The following is a 27,759-nucleotide window of genomic DNA, read 5'->3' on the forward strand; positions in this document are numbered from 1 at the left end:
AACATTTTTATTAATATGCAAAGTTTAGAGTGCAAAGAAAAGAGAAAGAAAGTGATTAAAAAAGACTTGACTAGATTTGGCTCTTACTTTATCACTGATGCCTTCAGGACTACACTTCCACCAACAAATTACCAGAGCTTGGAAAAGTTTCATAATTTCCCATCCAGTATAGTGAGGCTTGGTGAGGATTTTGGGAGTTGTGAATAAGTAACTCTGCAAATTACCCAAAGGCCCTTAATAGAGATTAGGTTAGCTACTTTTGGTTAATGTTGCTCACACCACATCAGGTAGGAAGGATTTGCTTGGAATACAACTTAGAAAGGAAGTCATAATCTTTCTCTTTGCTGCATTAAAATAGTATTGCCGGAAACTGGAGGTGGAACCACGCAGATGTAAGTTTGTTATGATTATCTTTTTTTTTTCAAGCACCCAATCTTATCCTAAAACTTTTCATGTAAATCCCTGCCCCCTCCCTCTGGCATGTGACAAATTTAAGACATTCAAATTTTTCAGAAATACCATCTATTCAGTTATTCTAAGCACATGCGTAGGCCATAATTAATATAAATGGGACCATATCTGTTTCTAAATATTCATCGTGTATATCCCTGGAGGCTGAAACAACAGAAAGAATGTACATCAGCGTCATTTATTCATTCTTCTGACAGTGAGATTGGCTTGCAAAGTACAGCCATAAGAAGCACCATTAAAAAAAACACTTTTCAATACATTTATAGAAGTATTTTATGTTTTGTAATCTGTATCATCCAAAATATCAAACTGTCTTTTGGGTTTTGTAGCTTCGTCCATTAGTTCCTGTAGCTGTCCAATTTGTTCATCTCGAAGGGCATTCAGTTTCTCCTCTGAAAGGTCAGACCCAAAGCAAGGTCGACCAGTTGAACTCCTTACATGTTGGCTAGTTTGCTGCCACAAGATTGCTGCATAGTTCTAGGAAGAAGAAAGAGAAAGACTTCACTGAATAACTTATTATTTGACTTCTGATTTGAAAAGTTAATGTTTGAGGGACCTCAGAAGCTTTTCCCCACACCATCCATTTAACCACAATGCCTACAATTAGTGTGATGACTCCTCTTTAACTGCCATGGCATGATGGGAACAGTACAGTAGACCCTTACCATATGCAGGTGATCCATACTGAATCCCCCCTCCCCAGCATAAAGGGAAAAACACGTATGCTCAAGCCCCGTTTAAAACAATGGGTGCGTGCTCCTGTGCGTGGTGGGGTGTGAGTGCAGTTGGCATGTGTGCAGTGTGAGCACATGTCATTGTTTTAAACAGGGCTTGCCTTCCGCATAAGGTTAAAGCTACATATGGCACGGGTGCACTGTGGAGGAGACCAATAGCAAGCAATAGTATATACATTTCTATACTACTTATCAGTGCACTTATGCACTCCCTAAGAGCTTTACAATGTGTAAGCCAATAGCCTCCAACAAGCTGGGTACTCATTTTAGCAACCAATGGAAGGATGCAAGGCTGAGTGAACCTTGGAGTCCCTGGGATCGAACTCACAACCTTGTCGCTGTGAATGGCTGCAATACCAGAATTTAATCACTGTGCCATGAGGGCATCAGGCCAAGGTGGGAATAGGCTAATTATAATATAATATTTTATATTGATATTACACTGAATGTAACGATATCATCATGCCAGCTATAATATGAATATGTTTTGCATTAATTTCTGCTTGTTGCTAAAATAGTTATAAATCCGTTTATAGTTTAATTTTTAAAGGTAAAATCTGCTGGTTTTCATAGGCAGTTTATCCAATACTCTTTCACCACCAAGTAATGAAACTTACATATATGTAAGTGTACTGTACAGAAATATAAGTGATTTCTAAGAGATAATAAGTAGTTTAGTGCTGCTAAATCCCAACACAATAGACTGCTTCTGTCTATAGAGCCAGCAATTTCAAAACATTTGTTAAGAATATACCTTACATAATTGTAGACGCATCTGGTGCCTTGCTTTTAAAACATCTGTATGTTTAAGAATGTAGTGTCTGATACTTTTATTACGTTTCTCCTTTTCTACCATCTTGATTTTCTTTTAAGTGCAACAATGAGAGCTGAAGCATTTATTTAAGCAAAATTATGGCTCAGAAATCTTGAAAAGCATCATTGTCCTTCACTTTACCACTGTTTTGAAAATCTATACAAAAGTATCTGAATGTTAGCAACCAGTTTTACTTGCTATAAGTTTGTTTTCGCTTTCACAATGGCTGTAACTTCACAGTAACCTGCACCCCACAACTAATTTCAAGGAATATTTAAAAATATGAAATGCAACATCTAACTAGATCAAATTATAGTATCAATTAGGAAAACTAATTTGAAGTGGCAGTTATTTTGCATTTAATTTTGAACTCATGTACTGATTCACCAGCAGTAATTTATCAACAGGTTATTTCAATCTGTCTTTGCTGGAAATGAACCTGTTAAACATTAGAAGATGGTTTCTTTGCCCCATTTACACAGAATGTGATGATCTTCAATAACTATTTCTCTTGGTTTTCAGAGAATGTATTTCCCCTGATTTACACTAAATCTGTTTTGCTTGATTTAAAATAATCTCATCAGTGAATATAACTGAGCTCTTCAGTGAATTTCACTTAACTGTCACTGAATTTATTTCTCCTAATTTAAAACAAGCTTTTCACATAATATGTTCCTCTTGGTTTTCAGTTATTTTATTTCCTTGACTTTCACTGAATTTATATCCCTTCATTTAAAATAATCAATGCTCAGTCTAATCATTTATCATTGTTCCTATTTTTCTTTCTGGAACAAGCTGCCAGAGTATCAGCACTTTGTGGGATCTGGGATCTACCATTTTCCATCATACCCCAAAGGCACCAGTGAAGTGTTACATCAGAACACTGGGAAAATTAACATTAAGATTCATATATCCAGCCACCTGACCTACAGCAGGGCAACATGTGGTCTTCTCCAAGCCTACAACCCCCAACCCCCTTACTACCCTAGTGAGGAAATAAATTTTTACCCAAACTTTGGTTTTCCACTATTGGGGACCTCTAGGAACGGTGGGTGGCAAGCCTCAAAAGCCACCCTACCTTAAAGCAAAACCAAAAATAGATGTTTGGTCACTTGTACTTTTGATTCCCCTTCCTTCCAGATTTCCCTCCACTCAATGGCCTGGTATCATTTCCAGCTTCACCAAGGTTGCCCATCCCTGTGTAAATCATCTAAGGCAAGGGTCAAATAGTGGGATCTTCTAGGGCTCTGTCAGCTGCCCTAGGATGCCATGCACCTATGCACGTTTTGAGGCCCTTCCACACCACACAATTATGGTGCTGTGATTCCATTTTAACCATGGTTCACAGTTTTAGGGCAGGGTATTTGGTGATTTGCATGTTGGACTATGACTGTGGGAGACCAGGGGTGGGATTTTTGCTCCTTACTGGAACTTAGTGGGTGACCTTGGGCAAGTTACACCATCTCAATCTTCTATGGCAAGCCTCCTCTGAATAAATCTTGCCAAGAAAACCCCAAGAGAAGTTCACCGTCAGTGAGACTTGACTTGAAAACATATATCAACAACATTTTAGAATTCTCAGCCAGAGAGTTCTACTGCCTCGCAAAGTACAAATTTTAGGATTCCAAAAGATACAGCCACTCCAGTTAAAGTGGAACCTTAGTGCTATAATTCTGTATTGTGTGAAAGGGGCCTAGGTCTTCACTGCCACAGCCAGCTGCTGTCCTCTGTATGGTTCAAAGTGCTGTCTCTAATGTACAGTGGCAGCAAAACAAGAAGCAGTACTAGCACACACAAAAAAGTCCTGCGCTCTTTATGCAACTGCTGTAGCTGGCTGAAGAAATCAGTATGGGTGTTTCACACCACTCTATCCTGACACAGATAAATGTGCAAACAAGGCACAAGGGGCTAAAGAACCAAGAGGGGTGGGGCAGAAATACACTGCAAAATTCATAAATCATTTCAACAGCAGGCTCTACTAATTAACTGGCCAACAAATCAGAATGCAGAATACATTACAGAAAATGCATGCAGGATACAAATCAGAGTATTCCTATCCTTTTCTAACACAACCTAAATTCCTCTAATCATCATCATCATCAGAGTTCAAAATAAGCATTAAAATCTGAGGCCAGACAGTGACAGAAATGCAGCCATCTATTCTTAATTTGACTCTTTCAGACAAAATATCTTTCACTTTATCTTCTCCTCCGTAACACCCCAATTGGGAATCTGAAAAAATCTGTATGTCCTAAACAGAGAAAGAAGGTGGCCTGAATCCAGAAAAGCCTCCAAAGAGAGTAATGATGAAGAAAATGACGGCTTGAACTCAGCCTAAGATTCGGGTATCAGTTACTGTCTTTAACTAGGTCTATCTAGTTCAACATAATTGGTGGAACCTGTTTCACGTGGAGGGCTGAATTCAATTCAGAACATCTCAGCGGCCACATCCCAGTGGTGAGCATGGCCAAAGGCAAAAAGGACCCAATGTATTTTAGCTGAGCCAGTAACTCAGCTTTTTAAAAATCAGAAAACACCACACAGAACTACTGGATGATGGCATCATAGAGGCCTTCCATGGAAGATGGGCCAATTGGAACCAAATAAAGACAACATCTTTCTCTAGAGCCTGAGATTCCCTCTTCTGATCTACACTTACCGCTGGTAATGGCTTTCCAGCATTCCAGATAGGAGTCCTATCTGAAGATGCCAGGTACTGAACATGGAACTTCTTATATGCAAAACATGCATTTGGCTCAGCTTTTCCCAACATGGCTTCTTTCACAACTCCCAATGAATGTACTCATACGAGATGTGGATCAGGCTTCCTGCTTTGAAGCACTAAGATGCCAAAGTCAATGACAAAAATCTTGTCTTCAGTTTTTGCTCTTCTCTAAACTAGGACTTTCAAACACTTGTCTATTGTACTTCATGACTAGAGAAGACCAGAACAGCATGTATGTAAGGAAGGATTTTCAAAGAAACCAAAACAGGAGTAAAAAAGAAACCAATCAATTGAGGGTGGGGGGATGAAACTAGTACCTAATTTGGGGACCCTTTTAAAAAATTCCACTGAAGGAAAAGACCTGTGCAGTTCAAAGACATTTGGGCCTTTGGAAAGCATCCCTTCTCCACTCTAGTTATTTCAAAGTATTTCACATGCTATACCAAACAACCCACTGATGCTATGTTTATTTTTCAAGATTCTAAACATGTTAGGTGGAAAAACCAAAGTGTTCATCCAAAGAAATAAGCACACATTTAAGCAGTTTAGCTTATGGTTGTAAACCGCTTAGACACTGTTAGTTCAGTATGAAGTGGTATATAAATGAAGCTGTTTGTTTTGTTTTTGTTTGTTTGCCAAATCAAAAAATCTACAACCAAATTTAGGAATTAAAATGAGGAAAGGGGAACAGTCTTCAGAAATCCTGGACCTACTGAAATTAGGTTTGCCTACTGTCCCTCACCTAAATTTAGGCTAAATATACATTTAGGGGAAACACTGATCTATTGACTGAATTCTAATGGTAACCCAAGTCAGGGTAGGACCGTTAAATCAATGCCATTTGTCTCAATATGGAACAACTGAAATTTCCATGTGAACCCAAGAACAGTGCTGTAAAATGCAATAAAGCTGGCACTGTGTGGCTCTTTCCTCAAAAGGTGACAACAGAGAAACTCCAGTCACTAGCCACATAACCTTTGGAGGTAGAGTATTAAAGAACAAGGCCTCTGAATCTCTCATTCATGTAATGCAACTTACAGACATATGTTTTCACTCCATGGGGGCTAAAACACAGAGCCATTTGTCTTCTGCTGTGAGCAGGGCTATGTAGTTGGAATCAGTGTCATACAGTCAGGAAGAAATTTTGGATAGATTCAGAAAGAATGCAACAACTCCCAACTTCAGCATCAAAATAAAACTTATAATATTAAATGCATAGTTTGTTGCATAGTCCCTTTCATAGAAATTTAGGAAAGTTCCAAAATTTTAATCAAATATATTTTAAGCTCTATCAACCTTAAGGAATCTGATGATTAAGTAGCCTGATAGTGATAATGAAATGCTTTGTGCTACCATTTCAACAGAGTAAATTTGTTATTACTAATTAATATTTGTTGCTGTTGATGTTGTTGTTGTGTACCTTCATGTCATTTCTGACTTATTGTGACTCTAAGGAGAACCTATTACAGGATTCAACACTGTCATTTTGTGACTCACCCAAGAGTCCCCAATGGGTTTCCATTGCCAAACATGGAATCGAAGCCTGGTCTGCAGTTGGAGTCCAACACTCAAACCACTACACCACACTGTCTCTCACTAATTACTATACATTTGTCATTTATGAAGGAGTAAGAATTAAGATTTGGTGTACTGACTCTACAGCCATGGTGCACAGAAAACAAGAAAACAGGGCTTTCCCTGTTAATGAAAAGTTATGCTGTAATAACAGTTGAAATGCACACAAGTGACAGGAGAGTCTCGACGTTGTGTGATAAGGAAGAACCACAGATGCTATTATTCATAAGCAATTGTGCTGTACACCCTTCATGTGATAAAGTCCTTGGAAAGGTAGCTTTTTTGTACTATAACTTCCAGAATACACCAGCCAGCATGGCTGTCAGCTCCGAAAAAAAACGAACCCTCAGGAGAATGAACCTAGGAGCAAAAATAACTGCCATAGGAATCAGAAACATATCAATTGCAACATGTTTTAAAGCGTGCAAAGAAAATGTTGTTTCCAAGTCAATATTGTTGGCAGCCCACCTGTGAGTTCTAAACTCCAGACAACACTTTCCAGTCATATATTCCATTCATTTATTTGACATTGTAGTTGGTGTGTTTTCTTCAGGAAACAAACTGTTATTTCCACAAGGATTCAGTTTTGATACACATTTATTGTCATAAAGATTCATTGCAGAGAGAGCCCAAATAGATGAGAAACAATCACAGCACAGGGCATCTAATCAAATTGCAAACACTGACATCTTATTTTTATGAAAAAAATATAACCCTGTGAGTACTGAAAGACAGTGTGTCCTGTTTGTTACCACAACAGGTACAACCAGGAAATTGATCTGAAATATTTTCCTCCACTTCTGAGTATATCTAACTGGTAACTAGTGATCTGAAAAAAATAATATGTTCAATTGCATTTACTAATCCTACACGTAAGCCATAAAGTAGTGACGTAAAACACCATCTGTCCATGCACACAACGGAGAACTGTGGCCCTCCAGATTTTTTTGGATTACATATCACATCGGCCTTAGCCAGCATAGGGATTGTGGTTGTGACCATCCAGAAATGTTTGGTAGGTCACAGGTTTCCTATGGAGTTCCTTTAGTTCAGCAAAAGAAACTACATCAGCACCAGTGACACTGAAAGTTACTTAGATGGATTAAGCACCCATACCTGTAAAAAAGAGAAACCAGGAACCCTTTTGCAATGCAGTTATAGCACTATGATTCCACTTTACCTGCCATGCCTGCATACGATAGAATTCTGACATTTGCATTTTAGAGGGTGGTATTTAGAATTCTCAGCCAGAAAGTTCTAGTGCCTCAGCAAACTACAAATCCTAGGATTCCACTGGATGTTGCCATGGAAGTTAAAATAGAATCATAGCCCTATAATTAATTACACAGTGTCAAAGAGCCTAAATACACTGAAAAGCCAAAGCTTTTTATACCAGCTGGGCAAATGAGGTTTTGCTACCTGAGTCAGAGCAGAAAATGGTGGCCCATGAACCACCCCAAATCCCAAGGAATAGAGCTCAAAGCCAGCTGAAGTATTTTGCTGTATGGGGGTAAGGAATCCCCAAAACACATTTCCCTACATGAAGCCATACACATACAACAAGAATAGATCACTAATTAACCACCTCCTGAAATTTCATGGCCCCCTAAATGACACTTGAGGCAGCCACCATACTCCACCTATTGGTTGGGCTAGCTCTGTTGACCACCAATTTCTTTACTGTGAAAAGTTTCATTTACTCCACTTTTGTATGTTAGGTCAAGTGTAAATTCCCAAAAGCAGAAACAGTAATATGGGTAACAACAAACATGCCCAGCATCAGGGTTGAGGAGGCTGTTGGCAAAGGGTATCTCCGGTGTGTCTTCTCCTACCATGGTGGTCCCTCTGGGCTTCTATGTAAGCAGGCACACAGATCACCTGGTCACAATCTGGTCACACTGTGGTGTTATAGACTGTATAAATTTCTACATTTGCATTCACCTTGGGTCCAGACTATCTAAAAGACCACGTATATGGTGAGGGATTGGAGGAAGGCCCTTCTATCAGACCTACCACAATCTCTGTGGCTGCTGCCAGGTTATGGAAATCCTACACAAGGCACATTAGGCTGGGTCCTCCCTGTTGTTTTTCTATTTACAGGCACAGACTTCTTTTACTTTTCATTCAGGCCTGTTTTTGGCAACTGAATGGAAGCTCAAGAAGGGACTTATTTATTATTCCTTGTGCACTGCATTTTCCTTAGTAATTTTTTTAAAAACTTGTGCTTTAAAATATTTTAATCTGTTTAAACATGAAATTTCTTTTGTATTTCAGTTGTACTTTTTATTTAGCTTGCACATTTTTATTCAACATTACTATGAGCCACCTTGATTGAGCGCCATTTAGGAGAGAAAGGTGGAATACCAATCCAATAGTTATATAAATAAATATATAGTAAAATGGTGTCTCTTATATAAAATGGCAAAATCAAAGTTTGGTTTTGGGGATTATTTTTTTAACTGGAATATTTTCAAGCCATGGATGATTCACTCAGTGGATAAAGAATCCATGGATACACAGGGCCAACTGTATTTTCTGAATTTGCACATCTGTATCTAAGTGCACATATCTGACCACATCTCTCCTGTGTTGGCATCCCTTCACTGGTCCCCCTCCCTTTCCGCATTCAGTATAAGCTCCTGCTGTCGACATTTAAAGCCCTCCATGGACTGGCCCCTCCTTACTTATCAGACCTTCTTTCTCCTCACCTTCCCACTCGGGCCCTCCATTCTGGTAGTCAAGGTCTGCTGTCCCAGCCCAGGATTTCCTCTGCCCCATCCCGGATTCGCCCCTTTTCACTTGCTGCCCCTCACTCCTGGAACCTTCTTCCCCCACAAGCAAGAGCCATCACTTCTTTAACCAGCTTCAATACGGAGTTGAAAACCATCCTGTTCAGAGAAGCCTTCCCAGGCATTGCATAATTGTCGCTTACTATTTGATGTTCTTTTGGTGCCTGTTTATCAAACCATTTCCTGTATTGCTATGTACTGTATATGTATTAGCCTACTTGAGAGTATGTACTTTCCCTGGAAGAAGATTAACCCTCCATTATGAAGCCAAGCCCTCCCTCCAGTCCATCTACCTTGGTCCAGGCCTTGGAGGTAGAGAGGAACTGCTGGACCTCTTACCCTTTCCCTCCACCACTCCCTTCTCCTTCTGTGTCATGTCTTTTTAGATTGTAAGCCCGAAAGATTGTATGTACAGCACTGTGTAAATTTACAGTGCTTCATAAATAAAGGTTAATAATAATAATAATAATAATAATAATATCCTGGTTTTATGCTAATGGTCATTCCTTTGTCCTCTACTGAGTGATTCATTTCTAAGTGATGCATTCCAAACTTTTAAGGGAGCAATGTATAAGTGTCCACCTCATGGCCACATTTGGTCGGGTTTAGACTTGTGCATCACCAATGAGGAGGCACTGATTTGCATATTCTGAGTTAAATATATAGACTGTATGTATGTATGTATGTATGTATGTAACTATTGGGTTGGTATCCCACCTTTCTTGTACTCTGTAAAAAGTACAACTGAAACACAAAATAAATTTAATGGGACTTGGGCATTCCAGGATTTTGGTATCCACAGGGGATCCTGGAACTAAACCCCAGCAGATAACAAGGGCCCACTGTAGAGCTATGTATCCATCTTCTGTCCAGGTGTTCCCCAGTGATAGGCAACTTCAACACTCCTGCTCTTCCTTCTTATGATTCTTGATCATTAAAATGGACTTGGACTGGCCACTCATTCCAACAGAGGATATCTACACGTTACAGGCAGTCCTCTGACAGCCCTTCTAAGAATGCCCTATATTCTATAAAGTAGGCCAGGCCATGCAAACAGCACAGAGGTTGCATGATGCTAAAAGTAGCTTCCCTTTGAAAATACTACAATCCTATATGTATTTATCTACCAGAAACACCCCCTGCTGAGAATTAAGATGTCTTTCCAAAGGCATTACACTATGCCTTCTGAATTCTGAATATTTCTTTCAAACATACAGGGGGGAAAACATTAGCCTTCATAATGATGGCTCTAATCAAGAACTGGAGAAGTGTTCAAAGAGACAAAATGTTATGTAAATAGTTTTTTGTGAGTTTTTCCGGCTATGTGGCCATGTTCTGTGTATTGTTCTGAGGAGGCCATCAACAAGAGAACAATAGACAGATTAACATGGGAATCACTCCTCCTCACCTAGGGCCACACAGTGTGTGTGTGTGTGTGTGTGTGTGTGTGTACACACACACACATATACCCACTCTCTTCCAGGTTAGCATTCTCTGAAGATGCCAGCCACAGATGCTGGCGAAACGTCAGGAAGAAACTCTTCTAAAGCATGGCCACATAGCCTGGAAAACCCACCCAAAAACTATGGATGCTGGCCATGGAAGCCTTCAACTTCACATTGTTATGTAAATATTAGTTCACATATATGCAGAATGACATTTGCCATCTTTGGATTTCAATACAAAGCTGTAGGCTACACCCCAGCCCACCTCATGTGCATGGGAAGGAAAACCTACAAAATCTTTTTAAAATCCTTCACAGAAGTCAAACAATATACCAGTCCTGCTTCCCTAAAAGCTATGTTGCTCTGGGAGCCACAAATAAAGCAGGGCTTTGTCATTTTTTTAATGAATACAATTTCTTAGAAATAAAACTGAAATCTCAACTTCTTTCTTTCCTACCTTTGCTGCCATAGCAACATTTTTGCTTCATAAAATAATGTGTTCTTTACCCTTTGTGGCCCTGAATTAAGTAAAGTTAAATATGGCAAGAAATGCTAATGCATTTTGATTTACACAGATGTGTGAATGTTTTGCATATCACCTGTAGCTTGCTTCTTATGCCAGTGGTTAAATCTAAGCTGTCTTTTACTCGTTATCTCCTTCTTCCTTCCTTTGAAATTTTTACAGCCTGCTCCACAGCCCAGTCATTTTCAAAACGAAGCTAAGACATAACTTCTCAGAAAGGGGAAGAAACAAAGAGGATCATGAAAATGGGATTCTTGGGGGAGCTGGAAACAATTTACTTCTCTGCTAGAATGTAGGGAAGGACATGACATGAAGAAGATGGAAGTAAGAAAGGAGTCTAAGGCACGGTACAGACCGCCCAAATGCGTCATACTCCCGGCAATACTAGGGTTAGGGACTGAGCAGCAACCGCACAGTCCCTAACCCTAGCATGGTGTGGCACTGTAACAATGCCAGCATCCCAGGCACACGTGTGCCACCATTGTGATGTAAGCGCCGTGTGGCGTCCGCATGGTACCGCACGTTTCTTATGTTGCAAGTGCACCATTAGTGCACTCGTGACGTCCACCCTGCGGCGCAAAAAGAACCCGGTTTTTCCAGTTTCTTTTTACTCCGGAGGGAGCCACACAGTTTGGCGGCTGCGGCTTCCCTCTGGAGGGAATTAGGTCACCGGCAGGTCGCACCTTTGGAGTGTTCTGTACCGCATCTTAGTTTGGGTTGGGTTAAAATGTCTTCTCAGAAAATATTTTTTGAATATTTGAAGAATATTTTGTCAAATTCTTCCTAAATTACAGAATCTGAATTGACATATAAAGAGCAAAGCATCTGTATAGCTGGGAGAACCTTCAGTCCAATCACATCTGGACATTTTGTCCTGCAAAACATTGGGCTATATGTATCAATAGTTTGAATAAGGCTCAAACCATCTCCTGCTTCCCTGAGTACTCAGTACTTGCTGAACTCAGTGGCGCTTACCTTCTAGCAGACATGCATAGGTTTACATTTTAGTGTAAATCAGCCTCATAAACTCATACAGATTAAATGGACTATTAGACAGATTCCACATGTCCTATTTTCCTATAATCTTGCCACATATTAGCTCACTTTCTATAGAGCTCGCTGTCACTGAGTAGATGTGAATGGTGGTAGACTGGAATATAATGTGACTAAAGTGAAATTTTACAGTTCAGATCCAAAATACACCATTGTTATATGTAGTTGTCATTGATGAAGATTGAGAAAATTTCAGGCACTCTATAGAGGACCTGAATTCTGTTGAAAACTAAAATTGACTCACCATTCTGGATCACACCCACCTCCCTTTTTATTCTATGAAATAGTCAAGAGTTATTTCTCTCTGTAATAGCTAGACTGCCCTGTTCAAAGATCTCCTTTTGCTAAGGTAATGGCTCTTAGGGCTACTGCTGTAATAGGCAGGAAACTGCCTGACAGTAGAGAAGAAAGTTCAGAGAAGGCACTTATTAAGGCTTTTAGACCTGTGCTCAGACTCCACAGAGAACACTCCCTAATCTGAAGATGGCTACATAAAAGTGACAGCTCTTGAGAACTTGATAGCATGAGGCAGGAAGAGAATAGATGGGGGCATTTGACAAAATAGCATACCAAATCAGCAGCTCAACTCTTATTGCATAAGGTGGCCAGTTGTGCCACTGCTATAGCAAATCTAATTCGACTATAATGGTTGCCTTTGAATCAAAAGTCCCTTTGTCCATAAGCCCTTGCGTATTAGTCAAAATCTAGTCTACCAGCTAAAATGTTCTCATAAACATGTCAGGAATGAATGATTTCAGAAATATTCTTCTCCTAATACTCATGCAAAGAAGTCTTTGGATCTTAGCACAATTCACCAGTATTTTAATATTATCCACATCCCAATTCCCAAGCCTTCAAGATAATGAAAAATGATGATTGAAAGGACATACTATATATTGGCTAGGTAATTTCTTTTCTTCTAAAGTAGCTCTCACCAACCAGGTATCCTCCAGATGTGTTGGACTACAACTTCCATTATGCCCAGACAGTCAGGAGTGTACCTTTAAAGTTAGCGTCTGTACAATTTCTGCATTCATTTCATATTACTCCTTTCATTTAAGCCACTGGTGGTTTTGTTCTCTTTTGTTTAATTTTTCTTCTTCAACATTATACAAAGGACATCTGTACTGTCACATGATGCCTACCCTAGAAAATACTACTGAGTTCTATCCTCTTTATCAAAAGGACAGGCTTTTTCTTTCATGAAAGGAAAATGAAAAAAAAATAGTGATTCAAAAATCCACATGTTTTTGAAGTACAAAGGAAATTCTACTAGTTACAATTTTTCATATTATGTATCTTATTAAATATATACAGACCTTTTCCCAACTTTATTTGAAGATTACTTTATGGAAGTGCTTTAATACTTTTTTGATTTTTAAAAAAATAGAACACTAATTAACCAGCATTATATTTAGCACTTACATGAAACAGAACCCTCAATTTGCATTTGCATTATTTCTTTTCAGAGTCACCAGAGATCATATTTGTTGAAAGTGTAACATACAATATGTTTTTTTTAAAAAAATGTAAATCTATAACTACCTATTTAGAGTTTAGCAAGCCTTTTTACATATTTCCTTTTTAGTATCCCTTTCTAGTTATTTTCCCCAAAGTAATTAGCCTTGAAATGAAGGTGGAAAGTGGCTCTGATTTGCACAGATATGTGTCCATTACACGTAATTCCCACATTTTTTTCCAATCAGCCCTTAATAGGTAGTACCTCAAGAACATCTCCATTGTAAAGCCAGTAGGAATTTGGCTGCTGTAAACAAAAGGCCTATTAATTCACAGTGTGTATAATTATAATATTCTCTTTGTTTAAATAACTGATGGTAATGGAAGTACCTTTTTAAAAAATAGCAAAAAATTAACTATGCAGAATTATAATTTATACACCTCCACCCCACTCCCCTTGAGCTTCTGTTCTAGGAAGTGAGTGTTGCATAGGGAGGGATATCCCCCCCAACCTAGCACAAATCAAACTGGGAAACCTGAATCTTGGCTCACAAACTAGAGGTTTTCCTCTCCTATGCCAGAGATCTTGTTGTTGCTGTTGTAGTATGCCTTCAAGTCATTTTCAATTTATGCTGACCCTATGGTGAACCTATCATGGGGATTTCTTGGAAAGATTGGGTCACAGGAGGCTTGCCATTGCCTTCCCCTCAGGCTGAGAGCATGTTACTTGCCCAAGGTCACCCAGTGGGTTTCATGGTTGAGCAAGGAGTTGAACCCTGGTCTCCAGACTCACAGTCCAACACTCAAACCACTATACTATGCTTCACATTTCCGCTACTCCAAAACCATCTTCTTAGGCCAGGGAACTGTACAGCCCTTCTAGATATTGTTGGACTGCAGTTCCAGCAATCCCAGCCAGCATTAGGAGGACCACATAATCCCACTCTTATCTAGGCCAAAATTTACAAGAAAGCTGTCATTAAGAACTAATAAGATCTAAGACGGGGAAAGTGAAAACACACTTTTGATGTATATTATGGCCATGCTCACTGGAAAATAACCATCCCCGGTCCTTTCATGACATTCCACATCTACTGCCTGAGGCATCTGCCGCACTCTGCTCTACAGTAGGACCAAAGCAAAGTTGGAGCTTTGGTCCTACTGTAGAGCTCTCTCAGGTCTTCAGGAGCAGCCTACAATCTTGAACAACTTGTGGAAGGTGACCATTGCACTTACCAACATAGTCACAGGAGACCTATGCATTACTGTAGATCCAGGGTTGGCAACTGTATGGGAATCAGAGGCTCATTTTCTCCCACAGACCATGATACCCCCACCTAAATACACCTGCCTAAATACTCCTGCTTTTTGCTGCAGTCTCTCTCAAAATGGCATCAATAAGTGGTATCATGTTACTTCCTGTTGCCATTTTGAGACGGACTGTGGAGGAAAATGGAGTATGGGGCTTCGAGGTGCTTGTGGGGATAGAGTGGGAATATTCTTGCATGCTTTCATGCATTTGGGGCATTTTCTGTGTGGTCTGGAGTCAAAATGTGCAATAAAATCACAACCTTTTTTTAAAACTGAGATTTGAGAGTTTGGGAGACTAGTATAGGGCTTTGGGCAACACAAAAGTAAGATCCAAGGGCCACACTTTGCCCACTCCTAGGTCCTAAGAAACCACCTCCATTAGTCTGGTAAGACTATGTAAACTGAAAGTGACATCTGAATACATGTTCATTTTGATGCATTTCTTATTCTCTTTTGATTCCACGCATAAACAACAACACAGGCTTGAGCCACAGTCAATTTAAATCAAATAAGGCATTTCCTTCCATAAAGTGAAATAACATAAGCCTGGCTCAGAATCAATCTAAATAAAAAAAAAAAGAGTCCAGCAATATAGAATAGTTTGGAACATTGTTTTAATAATGACAACATTAGATCAAGTGTTTGTGTGTGTGTGTGAAGGCAGTAAATATCATCCCAAGAAAAAGGAGTCAAACATTAATATTTTACACTCTCATCAACATGGCATTGACAAGTGATAAGCAGGGATGTGACTGAATTTCCCACCACCATGATGAAATCACAATGGGATTTTTCCTGATGCCTTAAAACAGTGGTGCAATTGGGCCAAAATCCAGAAGCTCACAGTGGATGCCCACCCCCACCCCAAAGACCATCCAGGTATGGGATATGAAGCTGCCTTTATTATGAATCCAAATGAGGTCAATAACATGGTCACTGACAGCTGATGACATCTATGTCTGTAAGGTGGTAAACCCACTGCAGTCTGAACTACAAAAGAGCCATCCAAGGTGTAAATCCTATTCCCAAAGTAGTTTCATGTAACAGGAAACTACATGTAAAGTCTTTTAAAGTCTGGACTAGAACATGGAGTAGATTCATTGCTCCATTGACATGAAAGCCATCAACTGCCACTGACCCCATTGTATGCATGACCCTCCTCTTCTAGGACAGCTAGAAGGGAGAAAATGTGAAACATTCCCATCCATTTTTCAACTAAATACAACTGTGAGCCATAATTAGATTTAATCACTGTTTAAACAAACAATCTGAATGAACATGCAGATATCTTGTAGCACCTTTGAGGCTAACTGAAAGAAAGAAGTTGGCTGCCAACTCTCTCTACATACTGATTCTACAGACTAACATGGCTACATCTTTGAATTCTACCAATCTGAATGAAAAAACCTTGGTCTGAAATTGGTTTGTTTGGACAAATTATGCATCGTTTGTCTTGGAACCTGAACTTCAACAAGTTGTTTTCTCTGTTTTTTAGTTTTGTTAAATTGAAACTCAGAAATCCTCAGCCAATATGGGTTCTGGCCATGCTGGCTGGAGGATTCTGGCAGATGTAATCGAAAAGAGTGACTTTTCTAAGCTCTGGGTATCCCAATTTAATCAAAAATTTGGTCAACTGAAATGAGAAGCTAATCTCCTCATTGTTGTACCAGAAAAGAGGGCTGGGTGGGGGACACATGAGTCTATAATTCATGGATCCATTAGCTGTCATTAAATATTTATCCAGTTGTGATGAAGATAAATCACGAACCCGAGAATATAGGTTTCCTCTAAGAATAGTTTGGGAAAGACCAACCTACTACAGCATATATATCAGAACCTTTGAAAATGTTGCATACAGTTAGGAGGGAGGGGGAGGGAGAAAGGTAGGAATGAAATTTAATTTCCATTCTTACTTATGCATCCAAGGCAAGAGGCAGAGAAGAACCAGCTTTATTTGCTGGACCTGATCCCCTTTCCCGCTGCCATTCCCTTCTCCTTTTGTGTCATGCCTTTTTAGACTGTAAGCCTAAAGGCAGGGAACTGTCAAATAAACAATGTGTAAGCTGCTCTGAGAGCCTTTGTAGCTGAAGAGCAGGGTATAAATAGTCTAAATAAATAAATAAAATGTCTAGGCTTGAGGCCAGGCTATGCGAACAACTGTATTTTCTTTTCTGAGCTCATTGAAGTCTACAATCTTCTAAAGAGGACCTTCTCTCTCTCCCACCACCATCACAGGCTTGTTTGATGGAAACAAGGGAGAAAGCATTCTTAGTGGCTGCTCTCAAACTTTGGAAGTCCCTCCCTAGAGAAGCCAGGATGGCTTCAGTCTTGTTCTCCTTCTGCCATTAAGTTAAAATATTTTGTGCTGTCAGGCTTTTAGAAACCAACTGGAATGAGCTTTTAATGTTGTGTGGTCCTGTTTTTATGGCTTGTATATAGGGTTTTTTAAATGGCTTTCAACATTTTTAACTTTATAAATTGTTTGATTGTTTTTAAATAACCTTTATATGCACATTTTATTGAAGTTTTTGTACAGTTTTCAATCTGCATTGTTTTTAAATATGCTGTTAGCTGTCTTCAGTCTCGTTATTGGGGGAAAAGGTGGGATATAGATAAGTAAAGGAAAAAGAAGAAGCTGCCACCACCTGCCAATCCCTGGCACATAGGAAAATAATAACTGCCAGTTCCCACAACAGAAGATGTGAAGCACTTATCTAGGCGAATCCTCCCTATGCTTTCTCTGGCCCTGCATCTGTGAAAGTGTTGTCACAATGGCACCATAAAGCATCTGGCAATGCCTAACTTTCCTCTCTGAGCAGCATGAATGAAGCCCTGTACCACAGGATCCTAATGACAAGCCAGTGCAGCTGTTGTCATGACCTCCCTTGACCACATCTATACAAGCACAAGCACCCATTAGCTCCTTATAAAAGCCTGGTGTGGATATTTGGTGCCACCATGTGGGAAGCTTCAGAAACTGCAAGTTGATCTAAACAGACAACAGAAGTGTAACATGACCATGAAATTCCTATTTTATTTTGCTTCTCCAATGAACAGAGCCAACATGTGGTAACTAAGGCTACTAAATTAGCTGGTGGTATGTCTGCCATGCTGTACTGTGCCCACCTGCCTACTGCTTTGGACGTAGGATTTCAGCATGGTGCAGTTTGTGTCCTAAATTTGAAGGCCTCTAGATGATTTGAGTTCCTTTCTTCAATTACTTTGCCCTTTAAAGTATCCACTGACCCTAACCTCATGTAGCCCAGAGATTATTGGCATACAATTCTCAATAGGCAGCCCGAGGCAACACAACCAATGGGATGCATAATTTCCGCACCTGATTTATGATAATTACTGGATAAGAAAGATTATATTTTCTTCATCTTGGGGAACCAAGATTAAGCACAGTGACACAGTGGTGTCACCAGAGTTGGTGTCATCCCTGTGTGGTAACTCATGCTGTCACTCCCACAGGCTGCCTGCCACACACCCCAGCCACCCCCTCTGCCAGCCGAGCTGCCTCTGTCATTGTGAAATGTGGGGTGGAGCAGCTCCTTGCAGTCTGGATCTGGCATGGCTGTTCACCCAAAGGGGTGTGTGGAGCTGCTGCCTCCCAACAGCCCTTTCCATCTGAGTCTTGCATGGCTGATTGTCCAGCAGCCATGCAGGACCCCACTAGTGGCCACTGATGGGGGGGACAGTGCTTCTACCACTGAAAGCCTGTTCCAGCAGCCATGCTACTGGGTGGCAGCAGCACGCCAGCCCCACCAGTGATCGCAGCCAATGGATGGCAGAGGTGCCCTGGCAGGCAGAGAGGGGGTAGCTTGGGATGGACAGGAGTGACTGCATCAACAGATGTTCACCTCCCCAAGGTGTCACATAGTGCAGTCCGTATCTCCTGCACCCCCTTGTGATGACCCTGAAGTGACGCATTTCAGACCACTGGCCAAGCAGTTGTGGCTTCAGCCACATTGGAGAAGACTCACAGCACAGTCATATTTTACATATATTGTTGCCCAGGTTCAGTCCATAGCATCTCCAGCTGAAGCAAGGGCGAGCAATGGTGGCTATCCAAATGCTTCTGGACCGCATTTCCCAAAATCCCCCACCACAGAATATGCTGGCTGCAGCTGAAGGATGTTGTAGGCAGAAAACAACATTTGGAAGGCCTCATTTTGCCCAGCTTCTTCCAGATTATGGATATGTTCAGTTTGGATAAAAGAAAAAAAAGGTGATAACAATAGTCATACTTCTATATCTGAAAGACTGTCATGTGGAGAATGAAGCAAGCTTGTTTTATGTTGCTCCAGAGATAGGAACATGAACAATAGGTTCAAATGATAGGAAAAGAGATTTCACTTAAACATCAGGAAGAAGTTCTTGACCATAAGAACTGTTTGACAGTGGAATAGACTGCCTCAAAGAATGGTGCGCTCTGGATGGCCATCCCTCATAAGTGCTTTAGTTGTCTATTCCTGTATGTCAGGAGGTTGGACTATATTGCCCCTGTGGGCCCTTCCAACTCAATGATTTTCAATGAATAGACAAGAGTGCTTATTGCTTACAACATGAAAGCCTATATAAGATAACAGGCTTACTAAACGGATTAGGTATTATCACCAAAATCCTATGCATATACCACTATTAAGTCCCACTGAATACAACTGAACTTACTTTCAAGGAAACAAAGATATTTTCAACAATATTAAAAAATCTCTTTTGTGTTGCTTCTCAAAGTGTGTGCAATTCATTCAACAAATATCAAAGAATGAAATACTATGTTCAAGCATTATTATTAGGTTCTACAGAATGCACAGTTATTATTACAGAGTGGTTTTTACATGTTGGATTAAATCGCTCAGCTACATTAATTTAGTAATGCTCAGAGGTAATAACCGTGATCAAGCCATTCATACCAACTGCCTCTTCTTGAAGTACCAATTATTTTAATTAAAAAAGTAAACATTTATTATATTGGAAAGAAGCATGTGTTAATAATTGATATAGCTGATTGGGTCTACCTCAAGAGCAGTACTTTTTCATAAACAAAGCATGCTTTGTTTATACACCTCACTTCAGCATGAACACCTCCCTGTGGTTTTCAAGATAAGAAGCATTAATCTGAGAGCAATATATAAAAATAAGCAAGCAAGCAAAGTAAGCCACCCTGCTTTTTATTACTTCCAGGATCTAACATTCATGCAAAGAGTGTCTCTATTCATCTTATTCATGAACATTTACAGTATTGCAAAAGCAAAAGGGTTGAAAAGGAATGAAACTCCAGTTGGTTCTCTACTGTAATATTCTTTCAAGCTCTCTATGCATGCACATATAGACCAGGCAGTTTCAGTGTGAGAACCTCCAAATGTGTTTTACTACATTTCCCATCATCCACAGTCAGAACAACCAGTCCAGTGTGATGGGGCTACAGTCTGGCCCATCTAGAAAGGCACTAAGTTGGAAAAAATGTTCCAGGCCAGAGGTGGGCAACTGTGGGTGAGGGGCCTCAATAGCCCTGCAGAAGACCTTCGAGGGACAATTTCTCCCCCTTGTAGCACCTAGACAATTGAATAATAATAATAATTTTGCTCCCAATGGCCTTCTAAGTAAGGCTGGGGCATTTTCACAATGATTGGGGGGGGGGGCTTTCTGGCCAGGTTTAGGGCCAGGAAAGGTCTTTTTTTTAACAAGAGTAAGTTCATCGAAGTCACTTCCATTACTTTTACTTTTTAGTCTAAGAAAGGTCTCTCTTGTGTCTAAACTGTTGGGGAGGGGAGAACAAAACATGGTAGAAATGCCCCCTATCCCCCCTGGGAGGATCTTGGGGCTAAAAATGAAATATTTTATTGTTGTTGTTGTTGTTATTTTAAAAATTACCCCTGGGGGTCCAGAAGGCCTCCAAATGTTGGAGAAATGCCCTCCGTATCCCCTAGAGGACTTTTTGGAGCAACGTCTCAGGTTTTTTTGGTTCGGGGATTATTATTTTTTTCCATTTCTGTAAAAATAATTGATCCCTGTGGGTCCCTGTGGGCCACAAACATGTCACTGAAGGCCACATGCACCCTGTGGGCTGAATTATGTCCACTATGTTTGAGACAATGGGGTGGGGACTCTTTCACCCTCCTAATGGTTTGCACTGCAATTTCCACAATCCCTTTACTACTGGCCACTCAGGCTGGGGCTTCTGGAAGCTGAAGCCCAAAAGATCTAGAAAGTCAAAAATTTCCCCACCCTGATCAAGCCAAACAGCCTAAGATGAACACAAACCCTACATGTGGATGGTAATAATATTTAGAAGACACCATGGAGGGGAGCCTAATGTAACTGTTTTCAAACCTTTCTGTTCTATTATTTCTCCTTTGGTTTAAAAACTAGTATATGTGCATTGTATTTTATGTAATTTCATCTACAAGGATCGGAATTGTACAGCCCACCAGAAATTGTGGGATTTCAACACCCAGCATTTCTAACCATTGGCTAATCTGCCTAGGGCTGCTGGGAGTTGCAGACCGACATCTGGAGGGCTGCATGGCTGCCACAATGCCCACATACTCAAGCAAGGGATGAAGGAACCTGTGGTCTTCCAAATGTTGTTGGACTCCACATAAGACCCAGTCAAGATGGACAGTGTTTAGGGGTGATGGGATCTGTAGTCCAAAAATATACAGAAGTCAGGATCCTTCCTCTCCCCCAATCTCCTTTTTGCTTATATTGATAAGAAATGATTCTGCAACAGCATCAAAGGTTTACAAAACTTCCTGCTCAGCTAGGGAAACTACACTCTTTCAGCCTTAAAAGACATCAATGGCAAACCCCCAACTATAAATCTTTCATAGTGTTGTCTTAGAGTTGCCCTAAGCCAGAAATGACTTGAAAGCACACAACAACTGCAATCACAGGTTTCTTGCCACAGCCACGCCTGCATAGACAATTTTCCAGGGCAACCTAAGTGAGCTGTACCTCTGACATCAGGCAGGTGGATCTGTTAAATCCTTTTTTGCATTAACTCAGCAATTTGAGGCTGGGAAAAGATATGAAGTCTGAGAATAGACTGGGGAAATAAATTGTCCTCTGTTACTAACTGCACAGTTACAGTTTGTGGTGGGGGAGACAGATGGGTCAAGTTTGACCCCTTTATTTTCTTTGTTTGCTTCTGCACTATATAACCCTTGGGGGTCCATCTTCCATCTGCCTCACCCAGGAGGTGTATCCCATCCCAAGGACCCCAAAAGTAGCCAACTGGGGTAGATTGGGTAGAATTAGTTTTTAGGCATCTTATTCTACCATCATCTGTGAGGGGATGCTGGAACCCTTCAGTGAAAAGGCTGGAATGCTTGTCTACTGTCCACTGTCTGATGCATCATTTACCACCAATAAGGTTTATTTTATAGCAGTATTGTGTGTCAGTCTTTGGCACCAAACAAAGCCAAGGGGAGGCCCGGAACTATGCCTAGTTCTTGAACACAATAGCACTCTTCCCACAATACCTGTTCTAATATAGGGCGGGGGAAAGCAACACTTTGCATCCTTCTTCGGACAGCAAGACAGCTAGGCCCACTACTGATAATTGCTATTCCAACAAATAATGTCAGTCCAGCCACAATGCACTTCAAAACTAGAATTCTGGAAAGATGAGAATATAGATCCACTTCAACCATATTGGCCCCAAATGACCCAAAATCAAAGCAAGGGAACTGGAAGTTAATCAATGTTAGAAGATACTTGCCTCCCATTCCTGCAGGAACCTCTGAGCCTCTTCAGGATTGACTGATTTGTGTCTTCGGAATTCATCTTTCACATACTGATCTCCCAAAGCCTTCAGCTCCAGTGGCAAAGCCCTGTGCAACTGCAGGATCTTCTTGTACAGACTCCTCACCCGGGATATATGATGGCTTACAATGCCTGGCATAACCCACAAGAAATGCCACTGGGCTAAGCAAGACTATATAGAGAATTGTGAAATGCTTCTCTGACAAAGCTAGCACCAAGAAAACAATCTGAAAAGAAAAGAAAGTTGGATGGGATAAGTAGCAGTAGTAAGTCAATTTGGCTCAATGTTATCATTGGAGTGCTCTCAAATAGCAGATCCAGTCTCTGCAAGACAACAGGAGACAGATCAGCAAAAGATAAATTTGCAGTAGATGGGCTGGGATTTTTTATTCCCAGTTGATAAATGGGAATAATCAGATTGGAAATGTTCGTTTTTCAATTTTCTTTGAAACTAAAACTGTCAGAATCTCAGTCAGCATGATCACTGCTGTTCAAAAAACAAGTATTCCGATTTCGAGTAGTAACAACCGTAATGCTCCATCCATCCACCCATCCATCCCCAAACTTGGCTGCAGAAACAGAACTGCAAACACTGTCTGGCTCTGGAAAATAGTCAAGGCTGAGCATGTCCTCAGCACCCCCACAAAGTTCCTTAATCCTAAACCAGAGGTGAGAATCATGCAACCGCCCAAGATGTTGTTAGACTGCAATTCCAGCAGCCCTAGCCAATGTTGAGGAATGCTTAGCATAGCAATATAATGACATCTGAAGATCTCTGTTCTCAGCCTGGCCCTTGAACCACCATTTTGCAGCTCACTCTGATATCCCTTTTTGTTTTGTTGTCTTCTGACACCTTTTTCTGCCTTCCCAGACATTTTAAACTTCTTTTAATCACTATGACATTTAGGTATCTTTCACTTCTGGAGTAAGCAGCTTTAGCTCTTAATTTATATTTCTTTTTATTATACAGTTGCCCCTCTGTTTTTGCGGGGGATCTGTTCCGGACCCACCCACCTCCACAAAAATGAAAAATTGCCAATATTCAAGATGCATTGGCTTGAGTAGTGCTGCACACCCATGGGCACGGGCCCCATTTTCCCCCTTCCATTTGCTGACCGCACATTATGGGGCTAATAAACATACAGTCCTCCAAATGATGTTGGACTGCAACTCTCAGCATTCCTCACTAATGGATATTCTGACAAGGGGTACTAGGATCTGAAGTCCAAGGTCCGGAGGACCATATGATTTTCACATTTTGCTTCAGAGAGACTGGCTGTGTTGGCAACTTGAGGTCATCCCTGTCCATCAAGACGAATGAAGGAGTATACACTTGTCCCTCCACATTCACTGGGGTTAGGGGCACAGGATCTTTGTGAATGTGGAAAGTCTGCAAATAACAAAAACACTATGTTTTTACCTGAAAGAACGCCTCTCTAAGAACCTCTAAGTCCTCCAGTGCACCTCTGTGGTCAAGATATTGCCAGATATTGACCATAGAATTGCACTGGAAGAGTTACAAATGCCTAGTATGATATTATGTTAAAGTTGACCATAGAGTTGCACTGGAGGACCTAGAGATTCCTAGAGAGAACATATTAATAAAATCCGTGAATAATCAAAGCCGCAAAAGTCAAAGCCGCAAGTGTGGAAGGACGAGTGTAATGACATCAGAAGCATTATCTGAAAGCTCAGCCTAATGGTGGTTTGAAAAGTAATTATGGAATTTCTTGAACTAATTACTAAAAAGTATGTCTTCCAATGTTTAGTGAGGTTTATTCCTAGATCAAAGTGCACAGCATCCCTCAATATGCAACCAAAATGTCATCGCAATATAACCTATGAAGAGGATCAATCCCACCACTAGGCAAGGATAGGGAACACATAGTTTGATGTGTTGGACTTTAACTCCTATTAGTCCAAGACAGCATGTCCAGCTATGAGGGATCATGGACATTATAGTTCAACAAACAGGCCGCACATTTCCCATCCCTGTATAAACATATTGAAGAAGTTGTTTAAGGCAATAATTTTGTGTTACTTGAGTGAAACGTAATTTACCATATTACCACCACCTGCAGAAGTTGCAAAACTTACTTTATACAATACATCTTCAAGTGCCCATGTTGGCAAGGATATTATGGAAGCTGTACTCTACAAAGTAACTTTTCCAAGCTGTGACTATTAATACCAATCAGGTAGTTAAGATGCTTGTTGAATTTTCTGCCTACAATACAAAAATAACTTCTTTTGCCTTGAGTACTGTGTAAGGTTTCATATAGTCTTCTGCCTCAGGCAGCAAAATGTCTTCGGATAGTTAACTTTGACTGATCTCATAGCATTGGCTGTATAGGGCCTGGTACTGTATTTACAAACAGGGATAAGATGGAAACTTGTATCCAGAGTGAACTGCTGACTCGATCTAATGAAACACTCCTCCATACAAACTACGTTTTTTAATCCTCACATACAAAGAATGTCAAGAAGAAGTCTGACTTTTTCACATCCTATTTTGATGCATGCAGAGCAATAATAATTCTATTTTCAAATCATGCAACAGTCTGAAACAGTACAGCCCAGGCACACATGTATCAATATTACATTACCTTGATTTTTGTCATTTTCTATAAGAGGTGTCATTTTACTGTGCCATTCTGTTTAATGGGACTTGAGCATCCGTGGATTTTGGTATCCGTCGGGGGTTCCTGGAACCACATCCCAGCTGATACCAAGGGCCAACTGTATATTTATATAGTTTTAGTTATTCAAATATATGTAATATTATTATTAATAATAATAATATTTGTATAGTTATTAAAATATTTGTAGGATGCTACATCTCAGGAGAGGACACAGACAAGAAATCAATTTTAAATCAGAGTACATTGCTATATATCAAAAGTAACACAGGCCAGGAGCACTAGCTCCCAAAAGCTTTGATGAAGAGCTAAGTGGGGAAACACCAACGCACAAACTTTGACACCAAAACATAAGCCAGAAACGAACTGAAGACACACAATAACAGACTTTTGCACCTATAATTATTAACAGAAGTAAATTAAATCAGGGTAAAAGCTTGTTGTCTGTTAGCCATGCATGGTCACAGACAGAATTGTATCAGACCCCTCAGTGATAGGTTCCTAACCATTAACCTTCACCAGAATGCCTTCCCCAAGTGGTTGCCAAACTTTGGTTCTTTTGGACTTCACTTCCCAGAATCCCCAACCATTGGCCAAACTGGCTTCTGGGAACTGAAGTGCAAAACACCCGGAGGAGCAAAGTTTGGGAACCACTGCAAAATACAGAGAAAAGAGACAACAACTGCACCTTTTTGTAGCACAGGCTGCATCCACACTGCAGAAATAACCCAGTATGACACCACTTTAACTGCCCTGGCTCAATACCATGGCATTCTAGGAACTGTAGCTTTGTGAGACGTTTAGCTTCTCAGAGAGAGAGCTCTGGCGCCACAACAAACTACAGTTCCCAGAATTCCACAGCACTGAGCCAATGACAGTTAAAGTGGTGTCAGCCTGGATTATTTCTGCAGTGCTGTTGCATCCTTAATCAGTAGCAAAGGCTCTGGTGCCACAACGAACTATCATTCCCAGAATTCCATAGCACTCCAGCGCACTGAGCCATGGCAGCTAAAGTGGTGTCAAACCGGATTATTTCTTCAGTGTGGATACAGCCCAGGTTGACACACCACTTTAGCTGCCATTTCTCAATGCTATGGAATTCTGGGAAGTGTAGTTTGTTGTTGTGGCAAACCTCTGAGAGGGTAGACCAAACGCCTCACAGAACTACAATTCCCAGGACTCCATAGCATTAAGCCAGGGCAGTTAAAGCGGTGTCAAACCGGATTGTTTCAGAGGAAGGCGACTGGGGAAAGGGGGGAGCTGGGACCATCTTGGAGGGGCTTCTTTGGAGCAATGGAAGAAGCAGAAGCAGAAGAAGAGGCGATTACCGGCGGCAGGAGAGAAAAGCAGGCCAAAGAAGCAGCCGCAGCCGGCGCTTTGAGGCGGTGCTTGGCCTCTCTCTCTCTCTCTCTCCCGCCCCTGAGTCCCAGGCCAAGCCAGGGGCGGACAAAATGGCCGCCGCCCTCCCAGTCTTTAGGCGCCGCTGAGGGAGTCAGAACAGAGCCTGAATCCTCGCTGCAGAAATCATCCATGGCTCACTGCTACTGATTTCTAGGAACTGTCCTTCGCTCCAGTGCAGTGTGTGGTCCCCAAACTGTGCCCTTTAAAGAGATTTATTATTTGGACTTCATCTCCCAGAAGCCTCAGCCACGTCGGCCAATAGCCTGGGATTCTGGGAGATGAAGTCCAAAAGCCCTTAAAGAGCACAGTTTTGTAACCACTGAGCTAGAAAAATGAGAGCAGTGCCATGTTCTAGTCCCCAAACTGCCCTTTCAGGGATTTTGGACTTCAGCTCCCACTGTTTCTAATGCCACAACCAACTTTCAGTTTGGTTTGTGTTTTAATATATTATGTTTTAATTTATAACAGTGTTAATACTTAAAATGTTTTAATTGGTGCTTTTTTAGAAATTTTAATATTTATATATTTTAATATTTATTTTGTATTTTTTTAAATTGTTTTTTAGTTGTTCTTGAGTTCCATTATTGGGAGAAAGGCAGGATATAAGAAAATAATAATAATACCCAGAATTTCCCTAGCTTTGAGCCATGGCAGTTAAAGTGAGGTCAAACTGGATTATTTCTGCAGTGCAAAGGCAGCGTATGTGTCCAAAACACACTGCAGAAATAATCCAGTTTGGGACTGCTTTAACTGCCCTGGCTCACTGCTAGGGAATCCTAAGAATTGTGGCTTATTGCGGCACCAAAGCTCTGATAGAGAGAAGGCACAATGTCTCACAAAAAAATACAGTTCTGTGTATTTTGTGCCCCTAACCCCATCAAATGTGGAAGGCCCTTCACATTTGCGACTTTGACTTATGTGGATTTGATTATTCACATGGATATGATTAATATGTTATCTTTAGGGATCACCTTCAGCACAACTCTGTGGCCAACCTTTGCCAGAGTTTGCACTGAGGACTTTGGGCTCGTACAGACAAGCCAAAATAAAG

The 27,759-nt window shown here is 40.7% G+C and overlaps 1 protein-coding gene across 1 annotated transcript; it reads right to left on the bottom strand.

The window, feature by feature from the left end:
• Positions 1-26,922, bottom strand: LOC149309869 (succinate dehydrogenase assembly factor 3, mitochondrial-like). Its single transcript, XM_089531376.1, has 3 exons — positions 26,636-26,922; positions 22,625-22,895; positions 1-948 (listed from the first exon to the last, which is right to left on the bottom strand). The coding sequence occupies exons 2-3, from the start codon at positions 22,805-22,807 to the stop codon at positions 745-747; spliced, it is 387 nt and encodes a 128-aa protein (XP_089387502.1). The 5' UTR covers positions 22,808-22,895; positions 26,636-26,922; the 3' UTR covers positions 1-744.
• Positions 26,923-27,759: the final 837 nt, after the last annotated feature.

Source organism: Sceloporus occidentalis, unplaced genomic scaffold, assembly GCF_023333645.1.
Source record: "Sceloporus occidentalis isolate IW3139 unplaced genomic scaffold, rSceOcc1.0.p SCAF_7, whole genome shotgun sequence".
In the NCBI taxonomy this organism is placed as follows: Eukaryota; Metazoa; Chordata; class Lepidosauria; order Squamata; family Phrynosomatidae; genus Sceloporus; species Sceloporus occidentalis.